This window comes from Onychostoma macrolepis, chromosome 02 (assembly GCF_012432095.1).
Source record: "Onychostoma macrolepis isolate SWU-2019 chromosome 02, ASM1243209v1, whole genome shotgun sequence".
Classification (NCBI taxonomy): Eukaryota; Metazoa; Chordata; class Actinopteri; order Cypriniformes; family Cyprinidae; genus Onychostoma; species Onychostoma macrolepis.
Window position 1 is genome coordinate 4,571,430 of NC_081156.1, and position 14,415 is coordinate 4,585,844.

The window sequence follows — 14,415 nt, forward strand, 5'->3', positions numbered from 1 at the left end:
GGACCAAATGTCCCCACAATGATAATAATTTCAATAATTTTTGACCTTGTGGTGTCACCATAAAACATGGAAACCTGTGGAATTTGAAACTAAATTAAGAAGTAATTTCAGACTAAATTAGATATTAGGCAACAGCATCACCACAATGTTTCTTATTCTTTCCACTTCTTTACTCTTATTACTAAATGTCTTCTTTCCACCTATGTCAGTGATCAAATTCTTTGTTTTTGGTGCAACTGAAACAGGAAGTTGTTCTTACACCCACTTCCTCCCTATAAGCAGTTTCAGTGCTGTCAGTGTTAGTAATGTTAGTAAACACTTAAAAAATGCATGTAAATTTTACAGAAAAAATACTGTTAACACCTATTAATTGGTTAATATAAGTTACCCTTTCAATATACAAAAAAAAAAGAACAAATAAATACATAAAAATAAATAAATAAATAAAATATAAGAAAACACTCTGCTTTGCATCACCACCTCAAATGTACATTTGCTAAATGGCCCGTTGTTAATTATTTCCAACGTATTGTATTATTGTATTATTTATTAACATAATTGCATTATAATTTCACTGTAAAATACTGTGAAATTTATGGTTTTTGAAGTAACAGCTATAAATAAAATGTAATTATGTTTTAAAACAGTAAAAGGATTTTCCCAGAGGTTGCTGTGTTCATTTTTTTTTTTTTTTTTTTGCCAACAATAATTTACATCTGGATGTTTTGCATTACATTTTATGTTATTTAGTGTTTTAAATATTATTTTGAGTGCTGGAAATGTTTTGTGGACAGGCCACAATAACTCTGGCTCAATGCAGCTTTCAGTTTTACCACCTTAGCATGGTGGTTATCAGTACATTTTTATGGTAAAACCCAGATTTTTGTAGTTCTAGCTTGGTATTAACATTATATAATTTCAATTTTAAACCTGCACTGGCTTTTTGCTCTCTTTGCCTTCAATTAGCATTTTAATGGGCTGTTGCCTAACGAGATGAACACGTAGTCTGCCTCACTGATGCTGCTTTTGATATTTCAGGTGCCATTATCAAAACTTTCTCCATTTATAGAGACAAGTATGACCTTAATGTTCTTTTTATGTTCTTTTGGCTCATGGGTCTACCTCTCAAGGTGTTGAGAGACTTGCGTCATCATCCTTGTGATGTGACTATAAATAAGTGCGCACAATAACACAGCAAACGTGCACACTGCTTGACACACTAGGCTTGCAGTACAGAAACAGGTGAGGAGATTCTGTCTCAGAACGCACTGTACCTATTGAGTTTTTGATCTTATTACTTTAGGGGACTGTGAGGCTTGTTGTTCCACAGTTCATCTTTTGTCAATTTGAGCTCAAATCAGTGTAACAGTCCCCTTCGGAGATGAAGAAAGAAAGAAGAGGGAGAAATGGAGTGAGAACACAGGACAGACACAATGTGAAGGATGAATGTGAATGCTCCCTTAGAAAAATGTTAGCTTGATAACAGCAGGATGCTAAATGAAGCCAATCAGTTGTAATTGTTGCAGTTTCAGTAAAGCTAAAGTACCCATCATGCATTAGAGGCCTAAACTGGGAGATTTTTTACTTGTCATTGAGAAATGAGTACACTGAAAAAATGTAAATGTATAAACAGTTTGCAATCTGAAATTGCTTGTAAATTTCACACTTAATTACAAAGAAATGGTAAGTAACAAATTAAATTAAGCATGAAATTTTCAAAAATTAAAAGAAAAAGTATTTTCTTGTACACTGTAAAAAATAAATGAAATCATCATTTAAAAACTGCAGTTTGTATTTACTTGCATTACACAAAGATAATGCAAGTAAATACAAAATGCAGTTTTTAAATGATGATTTCATTTATTAAAGGAAAAAAGATGTCCAAACCTACCTGGCCCTACGTGAAAAATGAATTGCCCCCTCCTGTTAAATCATGAAAGAACTGTGATTAACCACATTATTTTAGAAAGCTGAGTTAAATTTCACTAGCCAAACCCAGGCCTGATTATCAAGAAATCACTTAAATAGAACCTGTCCGACAAAGTAAAGCATGCTTAAAGAGCAGCACATCATGCCGCAATCTAAAGAAATTTAAGAACAGATGAGAAACAAAATAGTTGACATGTATCAGTCTGGAAAGGGTTATAAAGCCATTTCTAAGGCTTTGGGACTTCAGCGAACCACAGTCAGGGCTGTTATCCACAAATGGAGAAAACTTGGAACAGTAGTGAACCTTCCCAGGAGTGGCCGGTCCACCAAAATTAGTCCAAGAGTTCTGTGGACTGATGAGACACAAGTTGAACTTTTTGTGTGTCCCGTTACATCTGGTATAAAACCAACACAGCATTTCATAAAAAGAACATCATACCAGCAGTCAAACATGGAGGTGGTAGTGTGATGGTCTGAGGCTGCTTTGCAGCTTCAGAACCTGGATGACTTTCCATAATTGATGAAACCATGAATTCTGCACTCTATCAGAAAATCCTGAAGGAGAATATCCAGCCATCAGTTTGTGACCTCAAGCTCAAGCACACTTGGGTTATGCAGCAGGACAATGATCCCAAACACAGCAGCAAGTCCACCTCTGAATGGATCAAGAAAAACAAAACTGGAGTGGCCAAGTCAAAGTCCAGACTTAAATCCGATTGAGATGCTGTGGCATGACCTTAAACAGTCAGTCCAATCATGCTTGAAAACCCTCCAATGTGGCTGATTTAAAACAATTCTGCAAAGAAGAGTGGGCCAAAATTCCTCCACAGCAATGTGAAGGACTCATTGCCAGTTATCGCAAATGCTTGATTGCAGTTGTTGCTGGAAAGGGTGGCACAACCAGTTATTAGATTTGGGGAAATTACTTTTTCACATAGGGCCAGGCAGGTTTGGACAGCTTTTTTCCCCTTAATAAATGAAACCATTATTTCAAAACTGCATTTTAAATTTACTCGGGTTATCTTTGTGTAATATTAAAATTTGTTTGATGATCTGAATCATTCAAGTGTGACAAATATGCAAAAAAACAAACAAAAAAAAAAACGGAGGGGGCAATAAATCCCCACAATCCCTCTGTGTTTATGTTTAAACAAATGTTGAGGGTAAAGTGAGGGATTAAAAATAAACAGTAGTTAAAACCCTTACTCCACCTTCCTGGCCGACAGATTTTTGAGGACTTCCTCATCACCAGCTCGTGTTCGGGAATAGTGGCTACAAATGATCCACAGTCATGTGGAACAATAGAGATGGAAAACACTGATAATTTCTCTGAAATCTGTCCCCTCCATATATTCCACTCCTCTATTGTGTCTGCATGCTCAAGTGTGACTTCACCATCACAGCCCTGAGCTATGAATAACTTCTGCGGGGAGGTGGGTGTATGTCACCTTAAACAGCAGCAGTGACTAAACGTGGCAGTATTTACTGCAAATAGCTGTGACATGGCAGTCTGTCGACATTGTTGTTCATTTCATCAACACTTACCATATTCATACTGCCAAAATAGAAAGTGCACCACATCCTCAGACATCTTTAGAAGAAGATGGAATTGTCCTCTTCCTGTAAAAGTCCTGGATTTAGCACTGGCAGAGTGAGCTCACTGTCAAGCAATCCACAGGCCTCTTTACAGAGGTTTTACTATAGTCACATTACTTGCAATAAATACATTTAATAAAATTAAGAAGAAAAACAAAAACATAAGTTTAGAGAAAAAGTTGCAGATACATAAAACAGTTTGTTTGGCGACTGAGGGACTAGTAATTGTAGTTTCAGAACTGATTAGAAGTGTTCAGATTACTGTTTCTACACAAATATATAACTTTGTGGATAGAAACAATATATACGTTTATCTAATGGTAATAACAAGGAAGTCTCTAATACGTGGAAATTCATCAGCTTTCCCATTCATCTCAATGGCAGTTGCTTGGCTGGCACAGGACCCTCTGGATCTGCCATTTATTCTCATTAGAAGAACTTTCCTGGGCTGTGACATGAAAGACAACAGACACATACAATGTAAGTCAATATAATAAAAGAAATTACACACACACACTTGTTTGTTTTAGTGAAAAGTGGGGACATCCCATAGGTGTAATGGTTTTTATACTGTACAAACTGTATGTGCTATTGGCCTACACCAACCCTACACCTAAACCTACCCCGTACAGGAAACTTTGTGCATTTTTACTTTCTCAAAAAATCTCATTCTGTATGATTTATAAGCGTTTTGAAAAATGGGGACATGGGGCAATGTCCTCATAAGTCACCTTCTCCTTGTAATACCTGTCATTATACAAATGTATGTCCCCATTTGTCACAAAAATGCGCACGCACACACACACACACACACACACACACACACACACACACACACACACACACATACACACATTATATATACATTATGTTTCTTATCATTTTTGAGTTAATTTGTTAGAATTCACAACAACCTTTAAATGGTGTTCAATGAAGAAAGATTTTTAGAAATGTAATTTCAACATCTACCAATAGGGGTAGACATAATATTTTAAGACCCTCTATATAATGTAATATTGGGTGAACTCTCTCTCTCTCTCTCTTTCATAGTTCTGTTAACATTGTTTTTTCATATGCATTGGATAGTTTTGAGATTTTGGGCTATTTGATTTTTCATGAAGAAAAGAAAATAAAAAATAAAAAATGCATTATTTTATTCCTTTCCTTTTCTGGCTGTTGACAGTATTTCCAGGTTTATGGAGAGATAAAAGGAGATATACAAAATCCTCTGAATGAAACAAGAATTTTGAACTTGGCTAATTCAGAGTTCCTATTTCTATTCTGGAAATGCATGTAAATTCTCGCATATTTAATTCTCTCATAAAGTCTCATTTGCATATTTAAAGATAACATTTCAGAAAACTTTTAAAACAAAAAAATATTTGCAATTATTCATTTTCTTTTTCTTTTTTTTACCCTATTTACCTGGCCATGTCTATATGGATGTTTGGAGATTAAAAATACTTTTGATGTTAAGATCAGTGTGAGTTCTTAAAGGCATTTATTTTTTAAGAAGTAGAGAATAAAAAGCTCTCTTTAAACTAAAAGGTTTTTTTTAAAAAAAAGACTAACATTATGGTCCATTTTCATAAACCTGTTCTACGACTGTTTAGTCTGTTTTATGAGCATTATGGAGCCAGTTTTCCCTGTTCAAATGTTAATGGTGAGAATGATTGCGGACGCCAGTTTTAAAGGGCAGCATAAGGGGGTTCAGAGCAGGTGAGTCAGAGTGGGCCGCTGTCTCTCAGTGTCATCACTGCAGAAGATAAACAGGCTCCTGCAGAGGCGTGGAGTGGGTGAAATGAGTGGTCCACGCCGTCGCCATGGAGACCAGCCTCATCACCACACAGCTTTCCTGGAAAAAACAACTCTGCTTGGCTGTATATTCTGGAAAAATGGAATGATCCTGTTGGTAGCAGTTAATTATGCGTGTGTATGTGAATAGAGTAGATTTTTTGTCTTTTTATGAGGCTCACTGAGAAAGGTGCCAGGCTTTGTGTGCTGGAGGTGACTAAGAGCCTCCATTAACCCATGTGAGTGGGATGTGTGGGAAGATGAAGAGCAGAGGGGGGACGTCTCTTACGCATTATGACATTACAACATCGGTTTCCTTTAGATGCACACAACATAAAAAAAAATAAAAATAAAGATGAACATACTATCAATAATAATAATAATGAAATGTAATTAAAGTAAAATAAATAACATTAAAATAAAATCCAAAAAGCAAAATAAAATAATAACCCATGTAAGTGGGATGTGTGTGAAGAGGAACTGCAGTCATGCCATTAAAACAGCCGTTTCCTTTTAGCTGCACATAATAAAATAAAATAAATACATTTTGCTGTCAATGATCATGTACCCAAAAATGCAATCTTTGCATGTAAAAAATTTATTCATTTTTTCACTCAAAAGTTCAATAAATAACCCACAATTGTTCATCAAATATAAATACAAATATAAATACTATTTTCAATATAACTTTTCAATAAATACTCATAGGCAATACAAAATACACACTTAACACATAATTGTGCAAAAGTCATTCCACTTTCACAGTTATTATCCAGTGCTACAATCTTGATCTCTGTGTGCTCCACTGCTGTGTTCATAGAATCAATGTTGTCGAATGCCCGAGGCCTTCCAGTCGGCTTTTGAGTCTGTGTGTCCAGTCCCCCTGAACCTCAGAAAACCGGTTCAGATCATCCAGCAGCCATCACGTCACACAAATGCCATGTTTATCTGGGATGCATTCCTCCGCTACCGTCTTTAGGGTAGTTTAACCCACAAGCTGAGTGATGAGTTCCTGGTAGACTGTTGACTTGAGGAAACGAGGGTAGCAGTCTTTCTCCATGAGGGTGTAAATTTTACTCTGGGCAAGGTTGAAGCAGGACAGTGTGGGCTGCTCCATATTCTTCAAGATGATGTTTCTAGTTTCATGATCAAGATTAACCTGAAAATATGCAATGAGGAATGATTAGACTTTTCCCATGAAATCTATTAAGCGCGAGTCTTTTGTGCTGTTAATATTCTTAGAAAATGTACTGTACCTCTTTTGGTGCGTCAGAGGCGATGAACTCCTCATAGATTTTCCTGGCCTTGGCACACAGCTTCGAGGAGCTCTTTGTGTTCCTGTAGTCCTCACAGGCCAAATAGAAAGCAATATTTTCTTCACTGTACTCAGACGCCAGGAACGTTGTGAAAGCGCACAGCCCCTCTGTAAAAAAACATGAAGAAAACATTAGACGACCCTGATAGTTTTCATTCTACAGCCTGAGAACAATATGATTTTATATTGCCACCGTTCTTGATGATAAGAATTTACCTTTGTGAGCCAGGAGTTCATGGAAAGACCATTTCTGTCTGTCCGCTGGTGTTAGTTTGTCATTTTTTTGTGAGTGGCCCATGATATTGAGCTCTTGCTTTAGTAGAAAACTTCCAAACCGTGCCTTGAGCTCCTTTGCCCTGTGAGGAACAAAAGTATTCATCATTTCATTGGGGAAAGTACTTACATTTTTTTTTCTACATTATTATTTAACAGTGATTTTTTAGTAAGTAAGGTCTAGTTTAAAACAAAATAGTAGCATTTAAGCTGTTCTACCGGTATTTATTTTTAAGTAAATATGAAACATACCTTTCCAGACAGGCGATTGGCAGATGCTCTAGTGATCGGCACATGTTTATAGAGATGTCCAGAGATGCTCCACAAGCGGATGGATGTCTGATAGTAAGTGTTGTCAGAGACTTGATTCTGTTTAAATATCAGCAGTGCTGGGCTATTTATACAATTTCAGCCTCCATGACATCACTTGACTCGGCCAATGAAACGCAGGCTGTGGAGGGAGGGGGAGTTTCTGCCCTTCAAGCAGCCTTTAGTCTCCAGTGAATCATTTCCAGTAGAAGGCACTGCCTTAAAGATTCACTTTTTCCTCCCTTGTGCTTAATCGTCTCCAGTTGGTGCATAAAACATTGGAAATGGAAGTTGAACTTCACAAGGATAATTCAGGCAAAAAAGGAAAATTCTACAACATTTACTCACCCTTATGTTGCTCCAAACCAAAGAATATATTGATGTTTCAGTGCTTTTTTTCATACACTGAATGACGGTGTGATCCAGTGCTGTTTTTATATCCCATTGACTTGACAAAAACAGTTCTTTACAATACCTTCTTTTGTTTTCCACATAAGGGTCAGTCAGAATGTTTCTTTTTGGGTGAACTATGCTTTAAAATGTTTGAATTTTTGATGCCATTGTGTGAAATCACTTTACAATCATTTATTTAATTGCTTTTAATGCTTTGTGATTTGAATAAATACTGTAATTATATGTGAATACAAAGATATTATATTGACTAACAAAAAGCTGCCTAAATGTCATTATAAATAACTATAGGCTGATGTTTTAACATGGAAATATATTTCAACCACATGCGTACACAAGCAGGGGTCGTTTGCAGCATATAGGAAGTCTCAGCGGAGACTTCTGTGTAGACAGGAGGAAGCTCACCCACGTGCCTTAAAACCCCTGCTGATGTCACTGACTCACATTGTGTGAACCTGTCTGGTATGAAAGCAGAGGGTCTTAAAAGCATTGTTGTACAAACAGGAAATAGAGACGGAGAATGTGTGGGAGAATACAGGTTACTGGAAATATAAAGAAAAATCTGCTCAGGTGAAATTCTAATTGTGATTTCCTTTGTTCTAAATGATTTTGGATCAAAGCAAAAGATGTAACCTCATGTGATTCTTTACACTCTTTTGGATTGCGTGTAAATAAAATATTTATCCTGCTGAGAGGAGATGCTTCTGTATTTCTTTTGATAAGCAATGAGTGTTATCCCTGAAGAAATGCTGTTGACTTGAGGTTGTTCTTCTTTTATGGGCTATACTGTAAAAAATGTCAGAAAACTTGTGCTTTATACACAAAAGATCAACAATTCTAATCAAAAATATTATTCAATATCACTAGTTTTCAAGTTTTAGATCAAGTAGAATTAGAAATATAATTGTAGAGTGAATTTTTCTGTCAAATGAAACAAGAGTATTGACATGTCTTTTCTTCTGTTGAAAATATTTTAAATACATGTAGAAAATAGGGTGAATTTTCATTTTGTGCCGACTCAAGTCTTCGTTTCCTCTTCATATATTGCTGTACAACAATAATGGAAGAGATCTAATTTGTGATTCTCTTAAGTGAACCTGTAACCATCACCATTAGCAATAACATGTTTTGTTTACTGGCTTTGGTATTGACTTCTCAGTGCCAGAGATGTGATTCCAGCAACTGTGAACTTTATTACATTCATCTGGAGGACAAATATGTAGTGCTCTGTTTACGTGCCCAATCAGAGGTCAGTGTTTTTGGGGACAGAGTGTTACAGCGTGTGTCTCAGGCCAGCTGTGGCATGTCTTGTTGAGACTCGTTCCCAATCTGTCCATTGCCACTTTAGACTGGATGTAAACATGTTTTCTTTGCCAGTGCCCAGGCAGAAAATAATATACACCCTGCAAAATCATGGCTGGAAAAATATTGTGGGAAAGAAAGAATTTCTGAAAACAAGCCATTTGTTTATAATGGTCATTATATGCTTGATACAAATCGTCCTAAATTGTCACCGTAAATGAGATTTTTTATAATTGCAACTTTGTATCTCACAGTATTGAATCCAAATCTCACAACTGCCACTTTATTTCTTATAATTTAGAGTTTATTTTTAATAACTGTGAATTTATTTCTTATAAGTGCAACTTTTTTTATGACTGAAACTTTGTATCTCACAGTTGCGACTATTTCTCAGAATCTTTATTTCTTACAACTGAAACTTTATTTCTCATAATTGCGACTTTATTTCTCATTATTGCAATGGTGTTTTTCACAATTATGTATTTATGTGATTATTTCTCACTGTGACTGTACCCGAATTCCGGAAATGTTGGGACGCTTTTTAAATTTGAATAAAATGAAAACTAAAAGAATTTCAAATCACATTAGCCAATATTTTATTCACAATATAACATAGATAACATAACAAATGTTTAAACTGAGAAATTTTACAATTTTATGCACAAAATGAGCTCATTTCAAATTTGATGCCTGCTACAGGTCTCAAAATAGTTAGGACGGGGGCATGTTTACCATGGTGTAGCATCTCTTCTTTTCAAAACAGTTTGAAGACGTCTGGGCATCGAGGTTATGAGTTTCTGGAGTTTTGGTGTTGGAATTTCGCCCCTTTCTTGCCTGATATAGGTTTCCAGCTGCTGAAGAGTTTGTGGTCGTCTTTGACGTATTTTTCATTTAATGATGTGCCAAATGTTCTCTATAGGTGAAAGATCTGGACTGCAGGCAGACCAATTCAGCACCCGGACTCTTCTACTATGAAGCCATGCTGTTGTAATAGCTGCAGTATGTGGTTTTGCATTGTCCTGCTGAAATACACAAGGCCTTCCCTGAAATAGATGTCGTCTGGACGGGAGCATATGATGCTCTAAAACCTTTATATACCATTCAGCATTCATAGTGCCTTCTGAAACATGCAAGCTGCCCATACCGTATGCGCTTATGCACCCCCATACCATCAGAGATGCTGGCTTTAGAACTGAACGCTGATAACACGCTGGAGGGTCTCCCTCCTCTTTAGCCCGGAGGATACGGCGTTTGTGATTTCCAACAAGAATGTCAAATTTGGACTCGTCTGACCATAGAACATTTTTCCACTTTGAAACAGTCCATTTTAAATGAGCCTTGGCCCACAGGACACGACGGCGCTTCTGGACCATGTTCACATATGGCTTCCTTTTTGCATGATAGAGCTTTAGTTGGCATCTGCAGATGGCTCGGCGGATTGTGTTTACCGACAGTGGTTTCTGGAAGTATTCCTGGGCCCATTTAGTAATGTCAATGACAGAACCATGCCGATGAGTGATGCAGTGTCGTCTGAGGGCCCGAAGACCACGGGCATCCAACAAAGGTCTTTGGCCTTGTCCCTTACGCACAGAGATTTCTCCAGTTTCTCTGAATCTTTTGATGATGTTATGCACTGTAGATAATGAAATTTGCAAAGCCTTTGCAATTTGACGTTGAGGAACGTTGTTTTTAAAGTATTCCACAATCTTTTTACGCACTCTCACAGATTGGAGAGCCTCTGCCCATCTTTACTTCTGAGAGACTCTGCCTCTCTAAGACATCCCTTTCATAGCTAATCATGTTACAGACCTGATGTCAGTTAATGTTCTCCCAGCTGAATCTTTTCAAACTTTCTTGCTTTTTCAGCCCCTTGTTGCCCCTGTGCCAACTTTTTTGAGACCTGTAGCAGGCATCAATTTTGAAATGAGCTCATTTAGTGGATAAACATTTGTTATGTTCTATTGTGTATAAAATATTGGCTCATGTGATTTTGAAAGTCTTTTAGATTTCATTTTATTAAAATTTAAAAAACGTCCCAACATTTCCGGGAATTCGGGTTGTATATCACATATTGATATTATTTTTTAACTTATTTCTCATAATTTTAAAGTGTGTATCTCACAACTGCTATTGTCATATTTGACCTATAGGTAAGCCCCTCCCCTCGAACGCAGACTAGCCAATGGCAGTCAAGTATCAGTTGCAAGGGGAGCGGAACTCCATGATAGAGAAACATTGGCAGATCCAAAGCTCGCATCGGTTTTATGGGGTTTATGCTTCAAAAATGGAAAAACGACGTGCCTGGGGTAGCCTACTTGTAACTCTGATTCCAGGTATCCTGAGAGGATGGGCAATATAATTTATTTTATTTCATTTCCTGAATCCAAACAAAACAGAGCAAAATGTCCCTAAGTATTCAACCCCAATACAAATGAAGACAAAAACGTTCATTTTCTGGTTGTCATACACTCATTAAGTTACCATTTTCATCTGCTCAAGCAGAACCTTAATGTTATCTTGTGCTTTAGCAAGGTATCTCTAAAACTAGTTAACGTTAAAGTTAGTGAGTCCATGCTAATGTACAAACCTAAATAGCGGACTGTTCTCGCGTCTTGTACAGTGTAGGTCAAAAACACACAAAAGAAGGTCTACATTTCAGTGCCTCTCCATATTAAACTGGCAAAAACATCGTGGGACAAGGTTTTCACACGGACATCTGTCATTGTAAGACAGTGTGCAAGTCTGTTTTTCCGAGGAAGCAACAGTAACTAAGGGGGGCGGGGCTTACCGATAGGTCAATTAGGACTTTATTTCTCACAGTGTAACATTATTTCCTGCAATACGACTATATCTCAAAATTGCTACTTTGTATCTTACAATATTGACTTCAAATCTTATAATCATTACTATTTTTAGCATTGCGACTTTATATCTCACAACTGCAACTTTATGTGTATCTCACAATTGCAGCTTCATTTCTCATAATGTGCATTTGTTTCTTATTTTGCTTTAGCTCACAGTTACCTTTTTATTTTTAGTCTGAGGTGGGGTTTTTGGGGGGTGTTCTTGACAATTTACTCTAAGATATATATTGTAGGGCCTATTCAGTTTGACAGATTCTTATTTAGCTGTTCCTGGTTATCTGGATGACATGCACACAGCCAAGCTTTTTGTGAATTGCTGCCACCGGAAAGCCGCCAGTCTCTGGAGTATGGCTTCCTGCTCTGTTGAACAATGGAAATAATTAACAAGGAATTGTAAACCACAGCAACCCACCAAACCCAGCTCTTCCATGGAAGTTGACTCGTTCAGCTCACAGGAGCACTTCAACTGCACAATATGTAGGCTAATCATGAAAATCATTTTATGTTTTGCCCATTTCTAGGTTACAGGTTGTATAATCCTAGTTATGACGTTACTTTTTGAATAGCTCATCAAGTTTGAATGAAATACTGTATGTGTCATATGCGCTGAAAAGGATGCGAGACATTTGATGCCAAACCAACGGTGCCAAGATGTGAGTAAAAAAAACATACCTATAATTAGGTCACATGAAGATCAATATGTAATACAGAGACCTTGTCTCATCATGATTTTTATGGAGCATATTATGTCTTCATAAGCCTGGGCCTGATAACTATAAACAGACCAATTCCAAAGCCTTTTCTAATCTAATCACACTATAACAATAATGGAAATGTGTTGTTTAATAGACATTTAGGTCAGCTCTGCAGTGTTCTGTATGACGGCAGGAAATCAATTTCATTAAACTCAGTCAAATAATATAGGCCAAGTACCTATTTCCTTCATTTTACAAATAACTTTATTATTGCATTCATTTATCTGTTACATGGAAATCATAAAAACAGATACAGTACGTAACGATAGTTACGTGATAATGATAGATAACAATAGTTATGATGCTTTAGAAATGAATGTTTGCATCAAGGATTTTTCAAATGTGTTTAAATTTTATTTTCAACAGTTTGAATACAGGAACACAGTTTCAAGGTTTGTGCAAGTTTAAAATTTAGTTTATTTTCAAAAGTGTGAAGCCAGTCATTAGTTATTTTTTATGCTGTCACATCTTGTCATTGTTTGAAGCACTTGTTGACTAAACAGATGATTAAAACCCCACCAACACATTTGTCATGATGGCATATTCAACAGAATTTCCCTTGGGAAAATAATCACCACTCATCTTCTGACGTTGCTTTTCATAACAGAATTTAACAAATCCATGGTTGCCAATCTCATGTACCGTAGTGGTAAAACACGATCAATATCAGTCAGTAATTGATTAAATTACAAGTTATTGAAAAATAATAATGGTTTGACTTCGTAATGGTTTGAATAATGATGACTTGCAAATGTGTGATGCTTCATTTGGTTTTTGCGAGTGTAATATTGGTTTTATAAGCAAGTAGTTAATATTGAGTAACTTAAATTTTAGGCATATTGCCAGTTACTTTGCAAAAATAGTTCCAAACAAAGTCGATGTAGAATCAACTGTTGCACATTTCTGAGCAACATAGCATGCATATTGCATGTTCAGTCTGTTAGGCATGTGCAGTCATATATAAACATTGTTTGAATATCTTCTTCTTGCTAATTGGAATAAAAACACTATATTTGATCATCTGCTTCACGTTCCTTTGATTACCACATTACATGGTGTTTATTCCTGAATGAATAGGTGTTTTTGAACAATTTGACTGAGTGAATGACTTACTCATAGGCCCTGTTTACACTTGGTATTAAGATGCGTTTTGGTCGATCGTATCACATGTGGAGAATGGAGACACCCGTTTACACCTGGCGTTTTTGACCACTTCTGACCAGTTTACCACCCGTGGTGCTGATTACGATCAAGAGGATGATAAATGGGCAGATCCCTCTGTCGGCATCAAAACATGAGTGGGAGGGCTAAAGTTATCGAGCACTAATATTACGTCTGCTTGTACTTACTGCTGTTGTTTCTTTTACGTGTTATCAGAAAATAATACTTCTGATTCTGCCCATCAAACTTTAAATCCTGTCTGATAAGTGCGCGTCCTTGTACGTCTCGCAATGATTACACGTGTGTTAGGTCAGTATAGGCGGTCTTTTGTGGCTGCTCGAATGCATTCGACCACATCAGCATCTACACCACGAAAGCAATCAGGTCGAATGCATTTTCGAATACCTCTGGAATTGGTCGAAAGTGGACAAGCTCAAAACGTTTCACGACCTGTTTACACCTGTATTTGTCCACTTGTGATCCGATCTACCAAAACGCATCTTAATACCAAGTGTAAACAGGGCCATAGTCACTTGTTTGGCTCTTGATTTTTTTGAATGATTGAATGATTCAATGACTCACTCATAAAGGCAGCCACTTGCCACCACCTACTTGTGTATCAATAGAATCAAGATAAAGTCACTGAAAAAATTCCCACCACTGATGCATAAATTCACAGTCTGTCCGGCACATTCAAACATAGACA

At 36.8% G+C, this 14,415-nt stretch overlaps 1 protein-coding gene across 1 annotated transcript; it reads right to left on the reverse strand.

The window, feature by feature from the left end:
• Positions 1-5,888: 5,888 nt before the first annotated feature.
• On the reverse strand, positions 5,889-7,299 carry rgs5b (regulator of G protein signaling 5b). The gene is made up of 4 exons (XM_058753659.1): positions 7,160-7,299; positions 6,851-6,990; positions 6,576-6,742; positions 5,889-6,478 (listed from the first exon to the last, which is right to left on the reverse strand). The coding sequence occupies exons 1-4, from the start codon at positions 7,201-7,203 to the stop codon at positions 6,305-6,307; spliced, it is 525 nt and encodes a 174-aa protein (XP_058609642.1). The 5' UTR covers positions 7,204-7,299; the 3' UTR covers positions 5,889-6,304.
• Positions 7,300-14,415: the final 7,116 nt, after the last annotated feature.

What these genes read in the sequence shown, in the direction of transcription:
- rgs5b (XM_058753659.1), bottom strand. Translation starts at nt 7,203, where the DNA reads ATGTGCCGATCACTAGAGCATCTGCCAATCGCCTGTCTGGAAAG. An exon ending in CCAATCGCCTGTCTGGAAAG is followed by an intron (nt 6,991 to 7,159) that starts GTATGTTTCATA and finishes TGTTCCTCACAG; the next exon opens with GGCAAAGGAGCTCAAGGCAC. An exon ending in CCTCTGACGCACCAAAAGAG is followed by an intron (nt 6,479 to 6,575) that starts GTACAGTACATT and finishes GCATATTTTCAG; the next exon opens with GTTAATCTTGATCATGAAAC.